The following is a 21,427-nucleotide window of genomic DNA, read 5'->3' as shown; positions in this document are numbered from 1 at the left end:
ATCAGATTCTGTACTCTGCCCAATCCCAATACAAACGGATTCACAAATAAAATAGTAAATTAACTCGGGCGCTTTCGCTCCCAATTTTTTGGAAGATGTCAGTTTTTTAGTTTTGAATTCACAAACATGTTTGTTTTATAGCTAGCACCAAGGTACAAATGCACAATAACTTTTTTCTCCTTTTGGTCTTCATTTTGATAATATGGTTTTCTATGTTCAGGAATCCATTTTCCCCACACCGTCTCTTGTTTACAAATCGTTCTTCTGAGTTTATCAGCAATTAAGTAATTTTGTAACTTGAATACAAAAAGTGAAGGAATCTTTTGTGAACTAAAAAGTTCCACCTTTGTGTTTACCACATTCTCAATCGCGCCTTCTCTAAAAACACCCATAATCCCTAAACTAGCGATAAAGTTAAAACAGCGTAAATGCTGCCATATTGGCAAACTTAACAGCTCACATATCCTGTTCTATAGATCGAGATCTTATATTAAGGATCACTAAGTAACCTGGAAATGTCACACTTGAATAAGGCCAAGCACTAAGATTGTGTCTCAAACCAAAAAAAATTACTTTAATAATATTCATCACTAAATTAGTGCATTGTGAACAAACCAAGAAAGTGGAACCGGCCACAAATCAAGTTTGTGTTTTGACGCTTAGATTGTCTAGGGTATCATTATGTAACGCAATCATGCTCAATTGTTAAAATCCTGATAACGTTTTTAAATTTATTTGGTGCAGTAATTAAGTTTATACCGAGTTGTCCTTCTTTGCTTCTGCCCCCTTCATGATATTATTAAACCATTCAGCAACAACTTTGTGAACTTCACAAAGTTTTAAAAAAATGTGTAGATATTCTGCAGAATTCTTTTGGAGGATGAGATTTGTGATTAAAGTTTACCTTTATGTCGGGTCTTCGGCTCAAAAACTGCCAAAATAGCAAATCCTTGAAGTACTGGCAGTAAATGGTGAGCCTCAGACCAAAGGGTTACAAGAGGGCAAAGACAGGAGTCAGATTTATACAGGGACAGAAGGAGAAAAGGAGAAAATCGATGCGCCCACTTCACCTTCAGAACATCCAGAGACACCAGCACCTGCTCCCACGAAGAAACAGGACCAAAATCACCGACTACCAGCTCACCTGCTTACTCAGCAACTCCACCCCAACCACCGCGGAAGACGACGACCCCAACACCGCAGCCCGAACTCATCACAGCTGGATCTCCGATTGCGCCAACACTATAGCCCCCCTCAAGAAGAACAACAACACATATGCCAAGAAAGCCAGATGGTTTACCACCGACCTTCAAGAGTCCAGACACGTGCCGCCGCATCGAAAAGGACTGGAGGAACTCCAAATCCACAGAAGCCCACAACAACTTCAGAGTCGCCACCAACGCCCACCACCTCACCAGAAAAACGAGGAAAAAAGTGATCGAAGACAGAATCTCCACATGCACACAACAGCAAAGAACTCTTTTTAGCATCATCAAGGAGTTCGCCCAACCAACCAGCGTGTCTACTGACATTCCTCCCTCACAAGACCTCTGCAACAAACTCAGCACCTTCTTCCACCACAAAATCAAGAATGTTTACGACAACTTCGACGAAGACAACCAACACACTGAACCCTCACCAGCCCCCCCCACACCCTGAAGCCAACGATTGATAACTGGACAGCCCTCACCACCGAAGATACACTGAAGACTAAGTCAATCCACTTCGGGGCCTCCACGGACCCCTTCCCCCACTACATCTTCGACAGAGCCGCCGACACCATCGCACCCATGCTCCGCCACACTATCAACCGCTCCCTGGTGAACGCTTCCTTCCCTGATGACTGGAAACCCGCCGAGATCAAGCCACTCGTGAAGAAGCCCTCTGCGGACCCCATCGAACTCAAAAACTACAGACATATCTCTTTGCTCCCGTTCCCAGCGAAAGTCATCGAGAAAGCCATCAACAGCCAACTTGCCACCTTCATTGAAGAGTACAACATCCTCAACTCCTCCCAATCCGGGTTCAGAAAAAAACACAGCACAGAAACCACCCTCCTCGCCGCAACAGACGACATCCGCTCCCTACTGGACAAAGGAGAAATGGTAACCCTCATCCTCCTCGACCTCTCAGCAGCCTTCGGCACAGTCTCCCAACTAACCCTAACACGCAGACTCCACGACACAGGGATCCGAGACAAGGCCCTCGACTGGATCCACTTTCCTCTCCGGCAGAATGCAGCAGGTCAGACACCCTCCTTTCCTCTCGGACCCTACACCAACCACCAGCAGAGTCCCCCAGGGGGTCCTCCCTCAGCCCCATGCTCTTCAACGTCTACACGGCTCCGCTCGCCCCCAGCAACAGAACCCACGTACTCAACATTGTGTCATACGCAGACAACACCCAAATCATCCTCTCCCTATCCAACAAACCCAACGCAACCAAACACAACTTTCAAGAAGGCATGGAAGCTGCCGCCAAGTGGATGAAAAGCAGCTGCCTACAACTCCACACTGACAAAACAGAAGTACTCATCATGGGCTTAAACCCTGACGCCTGGAACGACACCTGGTGGCCCCCCCCCGCCCTTGTAAGCCCACCCATCCCCACGGACTACGCACGCAACCTTGGAATCATCCTGGACTCCGAGCTCAAAATGGACCGCCAGATCAACTCCGTTGCATCCTCCTGCTTCCACACCCTCCACCTCCTATGCAAGACCTTCAAATGGATCCCCCTCGAGCACAGAAAGACCGTCACTCACACCCTCGTCACCAGCAGACTCGACAACGGCAACACACTCTACGTCGGAATAAACAAAAACCACACCGCAAGCTACAAAACATCCAGAACGCCGCTGCAAGACTGGTCCTCAACCTGATAAGACACTGCCATATCTCCCACCACCTACGCACACTCCACTGGCTCCCTATCGAGGCTAGAATCTCCTTCAAGATTTTCACCCACGCACACACAGCCCTCCACAACACCGGACCAGCATACCTGAATGACTCGACTTCCACGCACCCCAAAGGACCCAACGATCAGCCCAGCTCTCCTAAGCCGTGGTCCCCCTTGCCAGAAAGACCAGATCGGGTGGCTGCTTATTCTCCTTCTTCGCGGCCAGAGCCTGCAACGCCCTACCGCTTCACCTCAGACAGACCACATCACTCCCCATCTTCACGAGACGCCTCAAAACTTGGCTCTTCGACAGACCCCCTCCTTGATGGACTGGAACCTGCACCACAGTGCCTTGAGACCTTTTAAGGGTGAGTAGTCGCCCTTAAACTTCTGAGTGATTGATTGATTGAGAAGAAGATTTCCCCCAGGGAAGTAGTGCTCAGTCTGTGCAAGTTCACAAAGTTGTTGTAATTCCTACTACTTTGCCCAATGAAATTAAAATCCATTTTATTGATATGTGGGTGTGCTTCGGATCAGTTTGAGACAAGGAAGGAAAATTACACAACTTTTTTTCTTCCAGCTGATTTCATACCACAGTTTGTGCAGTTTCTAAAAGCTGCAAATTTAAATGTATAAATATTACAGATTTATTTGCGCATTTTGATCTGAGTAAACCTCATACATTGAGGCACCTGAATCGGTGGCTGGTAAAAAAGCGGTCCTAGACTCTTATAAGCCTGGTAGTTCATGTCCCTACAGATGAGTGATGGCCATATACACGGGCCCTATAAAATGGCGTTAATCAAACTTCAAAGCTCTGGAGGACCTCTGACCTTTCACCTTATACCCTTACCTTCTGAACTTGAACCTTCATAGTCCTCCCCTGCACCCCTCCTGCTTCCTTGTCCTGCTAGTGCTCACCCAGTGGCTCATCTGGCACCACTAGAGCCAGACCGTACCCTTTCGAGCGGCTGACGGTGGGCTCCGGTCTATGTTCTGTCTCAGAGTTCCTAACAATTGCGGAATCTTGGGGGGCCTTTGGTGGTGCAGTGGTTGCTGCTGTCGCTGCTTGCTACTCCTGACCTGTGTGTGAAAATCATTGCTAAATAAAGTTTCCTTCTGGGAGAAGTGTCCTGCAGTCCTGCTTTCCAACACTGAAGACGGCGAGTAAATCCAGCAGCTAGAATCGCTGTCCACGTGTATTGTGAGGACATGTCCGGCGTTGGAGCAGTGACATAGAGTCTCTGGCAAGACATGTCCGGCGCTGGAGCAGTGACATAGAATCTCTGGCAAGACATGTCCGGCGTTGGATCAGTGACAGTGAGTCACTCTCTGGCAAGACATGTCCGGCGTTGGAGCAGTGACATAGAGTCTCTGGCAAGACATGTCCGGCGCTGGAGCAGTGACAGTGTCTGGCGGTGAGGCGACGGCTCGGAGGAGTTTGTGCAGGTTAGAAGTAGGAGCCTTTGTGTTTTCGTCCAGGCCCTGCTGTCCGCACGTGTGTGCGGTCTGAGATGCATACATGTGTGTGACACTCATGAAGGTATCTGGTTAGACGTCACACCTCTGCTGTCTTATGCCATCCACAGAGCGCCCATCTATGCTTCTTAGCAACGAGCACCGTTTTAAAGTTTAATGTATCTCTCAGAACATGCATGTATGTGTTCCAATAATCATTCATTGTATGTTTCACTGCAACGGGCGCCATCATGAAGGCAACTCATACGATGAGCCGATGATGGCTTGCAAAGTGGAAAGCTGTCCGTGTTCGATTAATACCATTAAGATGAGTTGACGTTACTAATTATTACTGCATTACTACCAGTGGTGTACACAAGTAATCATTCATCAATACTACAGAGACGATTGTGACCGGCTCTTTTGAGTTCTCCTGTTCAAGATCAAGAGTGTCTGCTCAACCTGCATCCTACATATCATCTTGTATCCAAGCTACCACCCTGTGTCAACCATAATCACTACTTCTTTTATTGTAGTTTGTTTATTTCCTTACCTCTTCCGGCATTGCCACCTTCTTTTCTTACCTTCTCCCGGGGAACCCCCCCATGGAGTGGGGCATATATTGTACGAGATGTCTCGCTCATGATGAAGTTCTTGAGTGGGAAGAGCGCACTTATCACAAAGCTCTACATACTCGAACTGTTTCCGGGGCGTAGGATTGAAACAATATAAGTAGATGCCTCCAATACCTAACGATGTCAATGTGAACACTTTTGAATATACAGCTAAACAAAAATAGGAATTAGGTGTGGTCAAAAATTAAGTACAGTGATGGAATGTTTTAAATTCTACTCAAGCAAGGGGAATATGGGAGTGGGCATCAAAGTCTATAATGCTACCCTTACAACATCAGCTGCGAGTTCGAAACAATCGCTTCGATCAAATTATCTATGAACAAATATTGATGAGAACTGACAGTAAAAAGAGAACTGATGGGCTACCCCAGGTTTGACAATCTCTGATGCTCAAGAGCTGGTCTAGAGTATTTAACATTCCCAGAAATTTGTAAGGAAATCAGAGTTCCTCCCTATTCAGGAGTTAGTTAATATCACCAGAAAGGTCGACCTGGATAGAATGGTGAAAAAAAGACAAAGGGAATTCAGAAAAACTAAATGCTAATGTGGAGTGCTATAAAAGTGTCAGTCAAATATGAGAGAAATTCAAAGAGGTATTTGGCTGCTGACACATTTTGTAATCGATGTAGGAAGGAGTGGGATTTTGGACAAGTGTGCTCGGGAGGAAGAAATAATTTGGCGAGAATGAGACTAATGAGGAAGTTAATTTAGATCCCAATGTCGTGATGAAAGGGGCAGCAGAGAGGTGGTACCGGGGTCTTCCCAACTGCCTGATCTCACTTAATGCTGCGCAGGTGCTGATGATGGCGGACTCTTGCAGGTGGTAAACTATTCTTGGCATGTATCTTGTTTGTAAACTGTGTAAAGGGAGGAAATTGCTGCCCACCAATATACACATGTGAGGGAGGTACCCTGGGCACTCCATAGAATTTCAAAGCAATTTCAAGGGTTGCAGGACCAGAGGTAAAGTGTATGTGGCAGATAAAGGTGATGCATCAGGATAAGTGGCCACATCAGGACGAGATGGGCAGTAGGCTGGATCCCAGAGCTGACTCACCAATTTATATAATTGAACAGTAGATCAATATAAGAGATTTGAGCACTGACTGATGCAGAAAGAGGAGTTATACCTAAAACAATGTTCGTAATGTTCCACTGTCCTATGGGGGGGGGGGGGGGAAGAGGGGAGTTGAGAGACATTTTGTCCGATGAGGGAGTTGTCATAAAGTCTATCAAATTCTCACCTTGAATGACTCCTATTGTACTTTCCCTTAAGATTTCTGGAGAGATTTGTTTCTGTGTAAACCTATACAAACATAACAATGCAATATGGATTGGTAGCCATCCTTTACCCAATTTGACCGTGGGTGGAACAACTGTATTTACAACCGTAGATGTTGTCTGTGCCTATCACCAGGTAGTCTTAAAAGAGACCTCTAGACTAGGCTTGGGCGGTAAATTCCGTTCCGCTCTCGGAATTTGGGTAATTTCGCATTCCGCGGAATTGCCAAAAATTCCACGATCCTCGGCTTAGTGGAATTTTTTGCTAGTTTGCGCTTTCAAAATGCGTGTTCGCGAGATGTTACCCCCCGAGCACGCAAACAGCGTTCGCAAACAAGAAAAAAGAATCGCAAATGGGCAGAGCAAGCAATTCCACATGTTTGCGGAACTGTGCGTGCTCGCGGAGCTTTTTTACTGTTTCGCGGAGCTTTGCGGAGCGAGATTATGCAAATTCCACCCTCCCCTACTCTAGACACCACACTGCTATCGTGATGTCAGAGTTCATGTGTCCCTTCAAATGTATGCCTTTTGACCTTGTGAGTGCCACCTTAATCTTCCCGTGCCTGCTAAAAAAAATAATGTATCCTTGTGTACCGTAACTGGTGCTCATATAAAGCACTTCAATACCTTTGGGTCGAGTTCACGCTATAAACTACAAAAGTAAGGATCATGCTACTGTTGATGTTTTTGCAACCCACGAGCCTGAGGGAGGCCCGGTGCTACCACTGATGCCGAGTACAAGCTCTGTTTTGCACTCTCCCGCGCCACTTTTAGGTGCTGCGCGACATAGCACTCATGTTAAATGTTTACCTTTTAAATTTGGTAATTTTTTATTTTAGGCATGTGGTGTGTGATGTCCTAGTGTGTGGATGTTGCTGGTTGTAGGTTAGCTGTAGAGTGTGTCTCTGTTGTATATTTTGTCTCTCACTGTTGGTGTCTGATTTCTTTGTGTTGTTTGTTTTAGAGAGACGGTGTTTGGTGATCTGTTATCTTTCACGACCCGTGCACTTTCTTTTATGGTGTCGCTGAATGTGTAGTTGCATTCTAGTGATTGCCCCGTGCTTTGTTTGAATTACCCGTCAGTGGAGGTTGTATGAGTGGCCGCAGGCCACTTACTTCATCTAGTCCTGTTTCTGGCTGTTAAATCTTCAGTCAGTTTCCTGGATGTGTCTGGCTCTTTACTTCCCTCACGCCTCTTCTCTGTACAGTTCCTCCTGCTAGAGATGCCGTTCTCATGCAACAATAATAACCTGCTTTGTAGTGTTCTCTGTGGCTATTTGGATCTAGACTTGTGAGACGACAAAATGCCTATGAAAATCAAAACTCGTGCAAATTGTCATCCACTGAAGCGTCTATGACTGAAAGCTCAGAACTCAGCTGGAACACCCACTTGGGGTGAGACCGTTCCAGTATCGCTGCTTGTCTTCTGGTCTAGCACCCGCATTCTAGGGTAGTCACAAGGAATGGAGCTCAGCTCTTCATGGCCCTATAGGGACGAAGTTGTACTTAAGCAGCCGGGAGGGCGTATACGAGCCAGGATGGCTGTTTGAAGCACTTGCAGGAGTGAGAGAGCGTTTGGTGAGTAGTCCTAGGAAGCCTTAACGTGAGAACTGACATTTTTTAAGTGCGAGAGGAGGGAGCGCTGAGGAAAGTGCCTCAAACGCCTTTGCTGCGGCACAATTGTTGAAGAGTAGGACAGATGGAAGAACTTAATGACGAGGGACCTTGCCATATATGACTTCATGGCCAATCAGACAAAATGATTTGTTATCATTTAAGTTGATCCAATTGACATAAATCTATTGTTGGGTCGGGATCCAGCGGTCGGCTGTCTGTCATGCGGCATCTCTACACTTGATCTCCATGGACTGTATGCGTTCTCTCTGTGCTCGGTGACATGACTGGCCGTCACTATGATGCAGATCATTGAGGTATAACGCGAGTCAACAGATCCCTTTGAATCATTTATTGAGATATCTGAAATGCTGCTGGTCTTGATCTGAGACTTGGATCTCATGATGGGGTCGAAAAGTCCTCCGCGTGGTTAAAGATGTGCACCCCTGCGTGAGTGCTCAGCTGTACTGTTTTATGGATCCCTAATGCTGAGGTTTTATCAAAGGTAAACACGGATCATGCATGTGCGCCATGCCATAGGCCTGTCCCACGTATTGTTGTTTTTTGGGATCAGGAGGGGCACCCAAGTTGCTATCCTAATAGTGATGGAAGGCTATTGCCTTTAACAAGTATTAAATTACACCTGCACGGTGGTGTCAGCATACCGTATAGTGATTCGTAGTCGTGAATAGGATCTTTTTACGCTGTGCCACTGGAGTGAGGCCTACAGGCTCACTCACCTTTTTTAAAGTTGTGCTGCTGTGTGCTTCACTCACCCTTGGCCTACATCAGGTAGATGGAAAGTGCTGCGCGGGAATAGTGACTTTGCGCTTGATGTATGTTTGCATGCGATGGGTACAGTACAGGGATAGAGCAGGACTGTGCAGTATGTGTGGTTAGTGCATTTACCGGATGTGTGTATGCCTAGAAGAAATACATTCCAATTTGGATGCAGTGCAGTGCATGCGCAATGAAAGCATGTACTTGGATGTGTGTGCTTGCATGAAATACAATTCATGACGGGTGAAGTGTTATGCAGCACTGACATGGTACGTGTGTGCTGGTATTGTGTATGTTTGCAAATAGCTCGTCCTGATAAAATGCATGACGGCTTCAGTACTGAACAGTTTACACAGACATAACGTGTCTTCTGAATGTATGTGTGTCTGTAATGGCACAATACATAAAGGAAACAGTGCTGGAGAGTATGTGCGCTGTAGAAGTACACGGAGCGCAAGTGTGCCTGCAATGGTACATTACAAGGAGGACCCTGGGTTCCATTTTGGGAAGCCCAGGCCTACCTGGCAAAGAAATCAAGAGTACAGTAATCTCCCCGGTCAGATTTGTGTATTGCTGAATTCCCGTGAGCTGGGTGGGACACACGCCGGAGAAAGGGAGGAAGAGATTCCCCCCCTCTACACTTGAAAAGGATGCTCTTTGATTCAGTGATAGATAATCAAGAAGGGGCCTGTTTGGTCTGACAAGAGAATCCTGAAGAGTAGGACATGAAGTCCGGGGTTAAACTTTTTGACTCATCGCTGTGGCTGACCTTTAGGTGTGACCGCTGGTTTCTCCGATGAATTACGTGGTGGGCCAATCAGCTTTGCAGTCTTGCTTACTGTGACAGCATCCTTTCATGAGGAAAGAATGAAAAGAGAAGCGTAAACTTCAAAAGCAGCAGAATCCCAACATAACATTTCAAAGACTAAGACCTTAAGTCATATTTCGATGTCTGGAAATGGACTACAAGAAGGGGACATTGAGACCCCAAACATTTTCATCTGCCAAGCAGCCCAACGGGCTATGTGAGAAGGGGAAGCTCTGGAAGACCTCTGCCAGTGACCAGGACTGGGGACAAGGCATGCTGGACTCCCTGCTGAGTGAGGGGGACATCACCCAGATGACCTGCCCTAGAGTACCATTGCCTACCTGCCTACTCACAGTGTGCCCTGTGAGTAAGAGCAGAGCGTTGGAGAGAGTGAGCTCCAGTGGAGAGCCCTACCGAGAAGTCTCCTTGAGCGAGTTGTGAGGAGATTGGCTCTACACTAATTGGGTCATTGCCCATGTACAGGAATAGTCCAGTGACCCCCTCCCCCCCCCCCCCCACCCCCCCATATGCTAGGAGCGGGCTGCCATGATCTGAGCCGTGTAAGGGGCACCGTGTGGGAAGTATGACCCCGAATGCGAGAGCGGGCCACCGTTGATCTTATTGGGCCACAAGCATCCAGACTTCGGTCTGCCTCTATCGGTGACCCCCGTATGCCAGCAGGAGCTGCTGTGTTGAGGGCAATTGCACTGGAAGAGTCTGCGCCAAGAAGGAGAGCATTGTGGCAACCCCATGTGCCACAATGCTCTCCTGGGGCCAAGAGTTCAGGTCGTTGCCCACACGGAAAGATTGCGGCTGTGACTGGCGAGTCGAGCCAGCAAACTGAGATCTGCACCTGACTGATTCCCTGAGGACCGCAAGGATGCCAACAGACGTTGCATGCTCATTGGGCACCAGTCAGGAGCCAGAAGATCGGATCCTCTCCCCAGCCCCACCTCCTTGAGGGCAAGAGTGACTTAGCTCATGTTTTCTGAGCGGGAGCTGTTCTGACTGCTGCAACGAACCCCCAGCACTGCTCGAGGGTGGGAACATGCACCTACCGGGTGCTGCCACATAAACAACAAGCAGCCCAAATTCACCAAACTGGACAAGGAATCCGTAGCCCCCGCAGAGGGGGCACTCACTGCACCACTGAACGCTTCTATACAGCCTGAGTGGTTAAGACTGGAACTGGGCCGGTGGGGGTGCGAGGGGACCAGCTGCTACTGGTACTGTGGCAGTGGTTAGTAAACAACAAGGGGGACAATGAGGGCTTGATAAAGGTCCACCGTACTTGCCCTGGGTAGAACTAGAAGACAAAAGAGGTACGGTGTTCCTGGGTGGCAAGTTGGCCACCTGGTGAGTACTCGGAGTGGTGGGGAGGTGGAAAATATCTCCTTTCGGAACTAGGACCCTCACACACCCAGCAAGCTAGGTGTCATGCTTCATCATTTGGGTCTGCACCTCGTCGAGCCGGCGCTGCAATGCTCGACGGGCACCCATAAAGGGGATCTTTATCGGAGATCTTTTGTTCCTTGCCATATAGGTGCCGTGGATGTGAGGGACCTGGTAAGATGTAGATGTGGTGTGTGGGTTAAAACAGGTAAGGGAATCCTCTATAATTATTTTTATTCTGGAGAGGTCACAACCTGATTAAAAAGAAGAAGTAGGGCGACTATTTTGTTTTAATCTGACAAAAATTACGCTCTACCCCTTAGTGGTCAACATGTTTCTCGCCTATAAAATGTCTCTAATAGTTCAGTTGGCGATTCCTCAGGACCTAGTGACTAAATGAAAACTATCTACAGTGTGTGGTGATGTTCTACATACCACTTCTTCTCTCGGTAGGATGTTCCCCCGGAGAAAAGCAGCCAACCTCTTAAGGATTCAAGTGCGGCTTCATCAGACCGCAGCGGAGTATATGGGCACTCAACGTAGTGTCGCTGCTCCCGCTCAGAGCAGTCCGGCTCACCTACCCGCTCCGCTGCATCAGGAAGGATGGTACTGTGGCATCATAGACACTTTTGACTAATTAGAAGAGAGTCAAAGGGGAACTCTTGAGTATGGCCTACTAGTAAGCATTCCCTGGACGTAGCCACCAGTGAATTGGGAACAACCCCACCACGTTATTAGAAAGAGGGCCTGACAACTACTGGAACTCCTGCCTACAGGGGATTGTGTTACTGCTCATGAATGTCATTATTCCTTTTAATATGTAGCGTTAGAAATAAAATAATTTTTTTAATAAAAGTAAGCTTTAGACTGGAAATGTACTTATTGCTCGTACTGTGCGCACTTTGAGTTATGAGCTGTGCTCACCTGCCTGTATTTACACCACCCCGCCCGAGGGAGCCTTTGTCTGCTCATCCACAGCTACCACTGACAGTCGATTGCAGAGGGTTACTTGGCCTAGTTGCCCAGGATCCACGGTAGGTTGGGCCCCGGGACAACAGTAAAAGGGCTCAACCACCATGGTTTCAGCCCACTAGCCCTTCCATGGCCCTCTAAAAGGAGGTCTGACATCTTGTTCCTTTAAGAGTATGGAGAAAGATGGGGTGGAACAAGGTGACTGCCAGCTCCTCCTGTGTTATATAGCATGAACAGGTCTGGAATGTACTACCCTCTGAGCTAGGATGCACCGATGGACATTAACCTTGCAGGTAGACCTAACGACTCTGATATTTTGAACTTTAGCTGCCTGCAGTCTTTGGTATGATGTAGCTTGCCATGATTCTCCCACAGTGCTCTCTTGCCAATACTTTGGCCTTGAATGCCTATACAAAAGTCTTTAATTCAATTATTGAATTCGAGGAGGAGGTTGAGTGTATCTAGAATCTGTCTACGTTAAGGATAAATAACCATGCATGTACGTCTGTGGTATTACTCCAGCGCAAACCTAACCAAAAGGCAGTGGAGTGCTGCGCAGTGTGCTGGCAAACAAAAGTCCATGCGTGATGGGAGAGGCAGCTGTTTGGTGGACTGTCCATGTGCTGTAAAGAGGTGCATCTTCGTCTCTTACCTAAATTGCAGTCTTCTGCCCAGGATATCCTGAAGGATCTTTGTTCTGTGAAGTATGTAGGTCAGATGTGGTGTCGTGGAGGATCACACTCACTGGGATGTTTCGTTGGGACAATCCAGGAAATGGAGGGTCATACGCTGGACCGAGGTCATTCAGGTGAAAGGGCTCAAGGTGGAAATTAGCTTAGTAATGGAATTGTTAAGGGTTTTTAAATAATTGGGCCTGATGCAAGTGAAGAGCAGTTAATGAGAATTCTGTGTGTATAGAAGGATGGCAGGGCCGGACTGGCTGTAGCATGTACCGGGCATTTCCCCGGTGGCCGGAGGGGTGGGAGACGGTTTTGTGCCTGTGGGGGCTGGTTTTGTTTCTGGGGGTTTGATTTTGCAGCAGTGCTGCAATATCAGCCCCCTGTAACAAAAGCGGGAGCAATGCTTCTTGCTAGCAACCTCCTCCCGCTTCCCCCCCCCCCCCCCCCCCCCACACTCCCAGGACCGGTCAAGCCGCTTTCTGCCAGGGCTGGTTGCTGTTCCCAATCCAGCCCTGAAGTTTGGGTTGGAAGTTTGGGGTTCGCTAAGTGGACTGGACAATGGTCAAAGGTGAACGAGAAGAAATTCCTTTCTAAACAAGACAAGTTCAGATGTTTAGGCTGTGATGTACTACAGAAGAATGAGAAGATAGACAGTGAGTGGGCGTCTTTAGATATTTAGTTGTTAAGAGTTTTTGCCAAGGTTTTGTATATAAAATATATATTGTGGGGTTCTGAATTGGAATGGGAATGTTCATGACAGGGTTTCTGTGGGTGGCAGTTGCTGCCTGAGGTGGATAGCTGACAGTCAATAACGTTCCTTCTTACCTTGTGTAGGTCTTTGTACATCTTTTCAGTGGCGACGAGTGACCGTCAGTCTGTTCACTTCCTCTGTAGTGCCTGAGACCCTCCTGGAGCCTGTTTCCTGCCTTCTCTGGAGTGCTGGTCCTTCTGTCCTGGTGTGTTGCGTTGCTGTACTGGCGTTCCTGGTTTCCGGTGTCCCGTCCTCCCGTTGAGGTTCCCATTTCTGTTCATGCGGCGTCCCTGGGGTCTTCTGGCTGTGGGAAAGCCAAATCGCCACCGTGACTTTTGCGGGACTTTGGTGCGCGTGTTGGAGCTCGTGCGGATGACACGCCATTAATCTCGTTCTGCAGTGAGTGACCACGCGGCTGTGCACATGTCTTTTATCCACGAAGATCTACGTCTGATGCTAAGACGTCGCTGTCATATGTCGGCGTCCATCTTTAAGGTAGATTTTGCTCACGGTGACAGACACACCATTGCCTGTTAATCCTCAACTTTCTGATGTCAAGACGTCGCCGTCATAAGTTGGCAGCTATCTTTACGGTAGATTGTGCTCACACTGATAGGTACACCATTGCCTGTTAACTTTCATTGTATCCACATTACATAATCGCTGCATTTTGATGACCAACGTTTATATGTTACTTTATATACGGTGACAGGCACACATTTAATAATTGCCTGTCAGCCTTCAAGTTATCCACATTACGCCATCGCTGTATTTGGGTGATCAACGTTTGTGTATTACTTTGCATTCGGTAATAGGCACACCTTTAACTATTGCCTGTCATCTTTACACATTTCGTTTGCGGACACTATTTATCAACTTAGTATTTTATTTGTGGTGACCAGTACATATTTGATTGTGTTTTCTCTTCATAAATGTAACACAAACCGTTTTACATTTTATTGTTGGCAGCAACTATCTTTGCATGCACGTTTAGTTATGCAAGGAATATCTCCGCCACCTCCCTTTTTAGCAGACCCTGGTTCTCCACCGTTAAACTGAACACAGTGGCGTGAAGCTTATCTTGATGCAATAGATGGTGACACATTCACGTCAAAAAAGAAAAAAGCGTTATTGGTGTATAATTTGGGTCACGAGGGTAGATCCATTTAAAAAACTTTACAGATTGAAATGGTACATGTTCTTCCCAGTGGTGATGGAAAAGCTGAACCCATTGTCGATGAATATGCATCTTTAATTCAAACTCTAGGCAAAAGATTCTCCCCTAAAAAGAATGTAGTACTAGAGAGATATAGATTTTTACAACAGGCACAACTTCCTGCAGAATCAAGACTATTTTGTTTCAGCCTTACGCACTTTGTCTTTGAACTGTAATTATCGGGATTTGAAGGAGAAATAATATGTGATGAACCCATTGAAAAAACTTGCAATAGAAGGATCCAAGAACGTCTTTTAGCTAGTGGGGATCCTAATTTGGAACTGGCATTGAAATTGGCAAGAAGCATTGAACAATCTGAAATTTGTATGAAAGAGTTAGCTACAAGTTGCCCCAAGTTTGAATCGAAGGAAGTGAATGTTGTACAAAAAAGTGGGGGTGATAAACCTAAGAATCAAAATTTCTAAGTTGTAAAAGTACCTAGCGGGGCCTCATTAAGTTCCGATAAGGATTTTGTTTGTTACAGGTGTGGTAGTAGGTCACATGTGGGAAATTTTAAACATTGTCCTGCTTTGAATCAAACTTGTTTCAAGTGTGGCCGCAAAGGTCATTTTTCTCTTATTTGTAGAGCAAGTAGTCAAAGCAAGCTGTTAGTGCTATGTGTGAAGACGATGATGGTAACAAAAATGTGGAGAGCGATGGTTATCTTTTTTAATGATTAGTGGAGAGGAGTCCAGTCAGTTTGACAGTTGTGTATTCATCAAACATATTGGTAAAAGGAAACCTCCGTTTTGTAATCTCTCAGTTAATGGCCGTAGTGTAAATATTATGGCGGATTCAGGTTCTCCTGTTACCCTCTTATGTGAAGATGAATTCGTAAAATTTCATGATGTTGTATTAGAGTCAACTGATATTAAGTTATTTGTGTATGGTGGAAAAAAAGTGGATGTTGTTGGCAAGTTTAAGGCCGACTTAAAGTTTAGTGACAGTTCCACTAACACTGATGTATTTGTAGTAAAGAATGGGTCAAATTTGTTAGGTTGGAATGACCAGGGTGATCTCAATATAATCTTGGATCCCAACCATCCTGAGTTAGTGATAACTAGAGATCGTTTAATAAATCCAAGTCTGAATGTGGTTGGTAGTGAACAAGACGTTGATGCTTCACATTGGGTCAACAAATTCAAAGAAGTATTTGGTGACGCTTGGGCAAGCTGCGTGGTTTTAAACATTGCATAGTGTTAAAAAGCAATGCCATTCCCATAGTTCACAAGTTAAGGAAAGTACCTTTATGTCTTAGACAAGAACTTAAAAAAGAGCTTGATCAATCGTATGCCATGTCACATAGCACCCATAGAAGGTTCTGAATGGTTATCCCCAATCGTTTTAGCTCGCAAGGCGGACAAATCTTTGCGTTTGTGTGGACCTCCGCGATCTTAATCGCAACATTTGGGTGGATCACCAACCTTTGCCCAATATCAATTAAATGTTGGCTACTTTAGATCCTGCTGCTGTGTTCACATCCTTGGGCATTTCAGCAGCAGATCACCAAATTGAGCTGGATCATGATTTTAGACATTTAACCTCATTTGTCACACCAGAGGGTGCTTTCCGTTATATCTGCATGCCTTTTCGGATTGGCATCCGCATCCTCTGTGTTTCAAAGAGTCATGGCCATTTTGTTTAAAGGTATGAGTGGGGTCACCTGTTTTCAAGATTACATTTTATTATATGGTAAAGATGACAAGAAACATGATGCTAGGGTGAAAAGATTTGGAAATTTAAAGAGTAAACGGCATGACATTGAGAAGAGAAATGCAGATTTTCTCAGTCTGGTGTAGATTATTTGGGGCACCATGGATCTGCCAATGGGATCAAACCTAAATTGAAAATCTTGAAAGACATAGAGGATGCACCGACACCTAGAGATAAAGATCAACTCGGGTCCTTTTTAGGATTAGTTGAGTTTTACGCCAAATTTGTTACACAATTTAATAGCAAGACTGCATGATATGATTGGACAAGTGAGTGTGAGCTTGTTTTTAAAGAAATTAAAAGATGCATAGTTTCTGCACATCCTTTTGAAGTCCTTCAACACTGAGGATTTAAGTATCTTGATGATTGATGCTAGCAGCGTTGGTTTGGGGCAGTATTGTTACAGAAGCGCACAAATGGCAGTGAGGAGATTATAGTTTTGCATCCCGGGCTTTACATGGAGCTGAGGCTACATATTCGCCCATTCAATGGTAAGCCTTAGCCATGTGTTGGGGTACTGAGTATTTCAAAACCTACCTATGGGGGAGAGAATTTGTTCTACGAACTGACCACAAACCCTTGGTGGATTTATTTTGTACCCGTGTTGGTGGAAGAGCTACTCCCCGCATTGCCAAGTGGCAGTATCGCATGCAAGAGTTTCATTACAAGTTAGAACATGTTTCTGGAAAAAGGAATGTTGCTGCGGACTGTTTATCTAGACTACCCGTGCAAGATGATGGTGGTTTGGATTTGAATTTTGATGATGATGAGTTGCTTATGGTTTGTGTGAGGAGTTCCCTGGACAATGCATTGGAAGGGGCATTATGCGAAAAGAAGAGGTTAGAATCTTTGGGAAAGGATGATATTTTGGCAAGGGTCCAAAAGTTTATGGTTTAGGGTTGGCCCAAGATTAAGGTAAGGATTCAGATGATAATTTTGATGCGTTTACAAGAGTGAGTGATGAATTATCTGTAGTAAATGGTATTTTGCGCAGAGGGGGTTTACCGGTTGTTCCTGAAGGTCTTCGAAGGAAGATTTTACATCTTGCCCATAATGGTCATGGTGGCATTAGGGCGCTTAAATGTAGAATTAGGGAAGATTTCTGGTGGCCTGGTGTTGACAGAATGGTGGAACATTTTGTCATTAGTGACAAGTACCAAGTTACTGTACCATCTCCTGTGGTATCTGTTGAGCCACCGTCCGTGCCTTGGAACAAATTGGCCTTGGATATTTCTGGATCTTTTGCAGTGTTTAGAGGTACACCTAAATTTGCTTTGGTATTTATTGATTATTTATCCAGGCGGCCTGACATTAAGGTTGTTGAACGAATTTCCTCGTCTGTCGTGTTGGATTCCTTAGTGAAGTTTTTGCCAAAGAAGGTTATCCTGAGGAACTGGTCACCGATAATGGTACCCAGTTAATGTCTGTTGAAATGTGTGAATTTCTTCAAAAGCATAGTATTCGCCACACTAGGACGTCCCTGTACCACCCCAGGAGTAAAGGTTTGGTGGAGAGATTTAATCGTGTGGTGAAAGATCAGTTGCAGTTAGCTTTGGTGAATAACTTGGGTTGGAAGAAGGTCATGAAGGACATGTTGTGGACGTACAGAACTACCCCGTATAGTGTCACTGGTGTGTCTCCTTTCACCCTTATGAGAAGAAGAGTGGCTGGAACTAGTTTGAATAGGAGTTGGATGGATCGTAAGATGATGAATAATGATGTTCTAGGAAAAGTTTTGGATGTGGGAAAGGCATTGGCTGACAGAGCCTGTGTGAAAACTTCTAGCAGAACTTTATCAGTCAAGCCTGGTGATTGGGTCTGCATCAAGAAACCTGGTTTTGTGAGGAAGGGTTGCTCCAAATTTTCTTCTACCAAAAGAGTGGTTGGTGTTCGTGACTCTGTGATTGTGGTGGCGGGAGAAAAGTTGTGTGGAGTAAGAGTATGGTTTCTGTTATTCCTAAGAATAAAACTTCTGTGGTGCGTGACTGTTTGGGCGGTCGTCATGATACTATGTTCAAGCATGGCAGTTCCCAGTTGGATTCCACAGTTTCTGGAGCAAATGCAGTGATGTTTTGGATGAGGGTACCGTTGGGATCAGAAGACCTCCCACGGGTTATAGTGATTATCCTCTGCATTGATTGGTGTGTTACTGTGATTCCGTTTATATCATCATTATAATCTTACATGCATATATCTTGTATATTTTGTTCTTGTTGCATTATTACTTTTGTGATTTCTTTTTGTTGCATAGGTTATTTCCTTTTTGTGGAAGAAGGGATATGTGTGAAGTTCTGGATTGGATTCGGAACGTTCATGACGGTATATATATATATATATATCTCTAAATAATGTATCGATAGAAGGGGCATCCCAGCTGCTTGCTCAGCCTGACAGGACTGTCCAAAGTATTCTCATCTTCCTTGTACGTCAGCCTTCCTCTGCTGAAGCTCCTCCTTCTGTTTCCATGAGCGAGTGTGAGCCTGTAAAGAAGGGTCTTGAAAGGCTGTGCTAAAGGCTTCTGTAGGCCCTACATCTGCTCTGAGAAAGGAAACTTCAGACCTCCGCCAGAACGTGTTCTGATGGCGCAACACTTTGCGCTTTCAGTAGAGCTCAGCGGTACTGAATACCCTACACTGATGAGGTCCACGGTTGAAAAAGACAGGGTCGTAGCTTCAGGAGGGTATTTGGGGTGTTACACCCCCCTGATGAATGCATTTTCCGATAAATAGTTGGGTACAGATGCTTTCAGTCCGGTATGGTGAGGTGCCTGTCGGATTTCACCTGGGATTTTTGCATGCACACACTGGCAAAAACACACACAGTCTCTCATCTCTGCTCTGAACGTCCTCAAAATGTTGGTTATTTTACAAAATATTGTTTCTCTCACTTAGTACTCCTATCAATCTGCATTCCTCTCCCTCCCCACTGCCTCTTTCTTAAGCAGCTCTCACGCCCCCTGCTTGTGGTATAATGTATTTAAACATTAGGTGCCAGCATGATTGTTGGAAAATGTGAAGCTTACACACCCCAATCTTACTGACCAAGCTACACCCCTGGAAAAAGAACAGGGTCTTTGTAGATCCCAGGCTGCGCCTTTCATCTGAGTAGGGAAGGCACGTTTCTGCCTACTTTGGGAACTTAAAACCTGGTAGGATCACGGCTCCGAGGTTCCTGGCCTACCTAAGCCATTGAGAGCCTGCTGCCTGGGGTAAAATGGCCGCCGTGAACAGGTGCGCCCTGCAACAAGCACTTCACAAGCCAAGCCCAGGAAAGGGGAAACGTTCATCAGAGGTCAGCGTGCGCTTGAGACCCAGATGGCAAACTGGCATAACAAGCTTTTCTTTAAAGATCTCACCTCTCTTTGAACTATGTGCCAAGAGAAGGGTCACTGGCAGGTTTATGAAACTCATACAGATGTAAATGCCCAAACTTATCCCCCATTTTGTGGAGCTTGAAATACGTGGTATTACACTGCTTTGAGCACTCCTAATTTTAGAAAGTGAGAGAAATGGGATTCTCGAGTTTAACGTGACTTGACCAAGATCACAGTGTTGTCAGCTGGTGAAGCCAAAGCAACCCACTGTGGCAAAGACCATGAACTGCACACGCATAACTCTATAGCAACATATCAACATCTGGTTAACACACTGTGCTGCTCAGTCGGGCTGGAAAGGCCTTATTGCACAAAGTATACATTTGTGCACTCATCAGAACAAGGGAATCTGATCCCTGTGCAATTACTTTGTAAGTCTGTTCCAAAATGTCTTCTGAGTTAGAATTCATGTCTTGCCCGTTCAGAGAGGGCGGATTAAAGTCCTTATTTAACCCTGTGTACTAGTCACTGAGCTGTTCTTTAGGAATGTGTTTTCTTCGACAGAAACAGATACACAGGTTTCAATTGTCAGAGGTTTAGTGTCCATACCAGTGTAAGGCAAGTCCAACTCTTGCCACCCACGGGTGGCATTTTAATCCTGGTTTAACACGTCAGAGTCTGTTCTCTGCCCAGAAATGAAAAGCTGGTTCCAGACAGGTTTTACAAACTGAAGCCGCGACACAGGTGTCGGGGGCACGGCGCGCTTCTTGCCCCGGCTGCACAGGTAACACAAAGGCATACTTCATGCTCGGTAGCTGTGAACAAGTTCACACAGTGCGCTCGCTTCATTTGTCAGTCTGTTGATTCTCCTGCCTGTTCTGCCTGAGCAGCTAAAGTGCTGCCTGTTTGCATTTCCACGAACTGCCGTGGATTGCCGTTGTGTGAGCATTAGGGCGGCAAGGGATGGGGCGTCGGCAGAACTGCTTCATGCACCTTGTATTCTGCTGCTAGATTCCAATCACGCCTCTGTTACTGGCCGCCAGAGCTCTGTGTCAAGGCACCAAGTACAACAAGAAACCAAACACCAACATAAAAAGAGCTCTTTGGTCATCAAAATCCGCAGAAGAGCTGATGGCGACTCCAGATGCTTCCACGCCAGCCAATGACCATTAGGAGTGCATTCCAGGAATAGATGCGCTCTATAACTCTAAAAAACAACAACTGATGGACAGAATGCAGAACAATGTCATACATTCACCCCAGTACAGAGATCTGGGCCTAAATCCATCGTTTTTATGCTCCCCATGCCATTCCAGTTCGGACCAAGCCATATGCAAATCAGTCTTGACCCTGCGCCCAATGGGAACAGTCCAGCCCGAACTGCCAGGCTAGGTCTTCCCTGGACTGGAAACCAGCATCCTAGGACCAGTTTCGGGGTTTCACCCCTCATCAGCCAAGATAGCTTCACTCCAGGGGTCCACGTCTGGGCATTCCCGTCACACTCTGGGTGACAAATGCAACAAGCATTGAAAATGCAATAGGTCTCGCCCTCGTTTAAGTTAAAGCAATTCTGTTTGTAATTAGGTAGCTTTTTAGCGTTGCTTTTATTAGTGTTTTTCAAACATTCATGTACATAACATGTATATGTTCCTATGGGGAGATGTTGCGGATCAGAAGAATATGCAGCACAGATAATGATTGTAGGCAGGCACAGAAGGAGAGTAAGAAAAGGTTCTTGGCCAGGGGGTATTCAGAGGAGGTGGTTAAGACGGCCATGAACAAAGCTAACAAAGCGTTCAGCTGCACTAACATCTAAAGCAACCGAGGTGTCTCAGACTAATGAAACTGCCACAACCAACTAGATTAGTGTTAACATTTAACCGCCAACATCAAACCTTGCGCAAAATAGTGAA

At 45.9% G+C, this 21,427-nt stretch overlaps 1 protein-coding gene across 2 annotated transcripts in view; it reads left to right on the top strand.

Moving 5' to 3' along the window:
- EFNB1 (ephrin B1) overlaps positions 1-21,427 on the top strand; it is a 370,068-nt gene that overhangs the window by 126,408 nt on the left and 222,233 nt on the right. For both annotated transcript variants that reach the window (XM_085608335.1, XM_085608336.1), the window contains one exon: positions 13,416-13,767. In XM_085608335.1, coding sequence (XP_085464461.1) covers positions 13,696-13,767 — 72 coding nt within the window. In that variant the 5' untranslated portion in view covers positions 13,416-13,695. The remainder of the gene's footprint in view (positions 1-13,415; positions 13,768-21,427) is intronic.

This window comes from Triturus cristatus, chromosome 5_2, assembly GCF_964204655.1.
Source record: "Triturus cristatus chromosome 5_2, aTriCri1.1, whole genome shotgun sequence".
NCBI classification, from domain to species: domain Eukaryota; kingdom Metazoa; phylum Chordata; class Amphibia; order Caudata; family Salamandridae; genus Triturus; species Triturus cristatus.
Note: the sequence above shows the minus strand (reverse complement) of the source record. Positions and strands in the feature narration are given on the sequence as shown.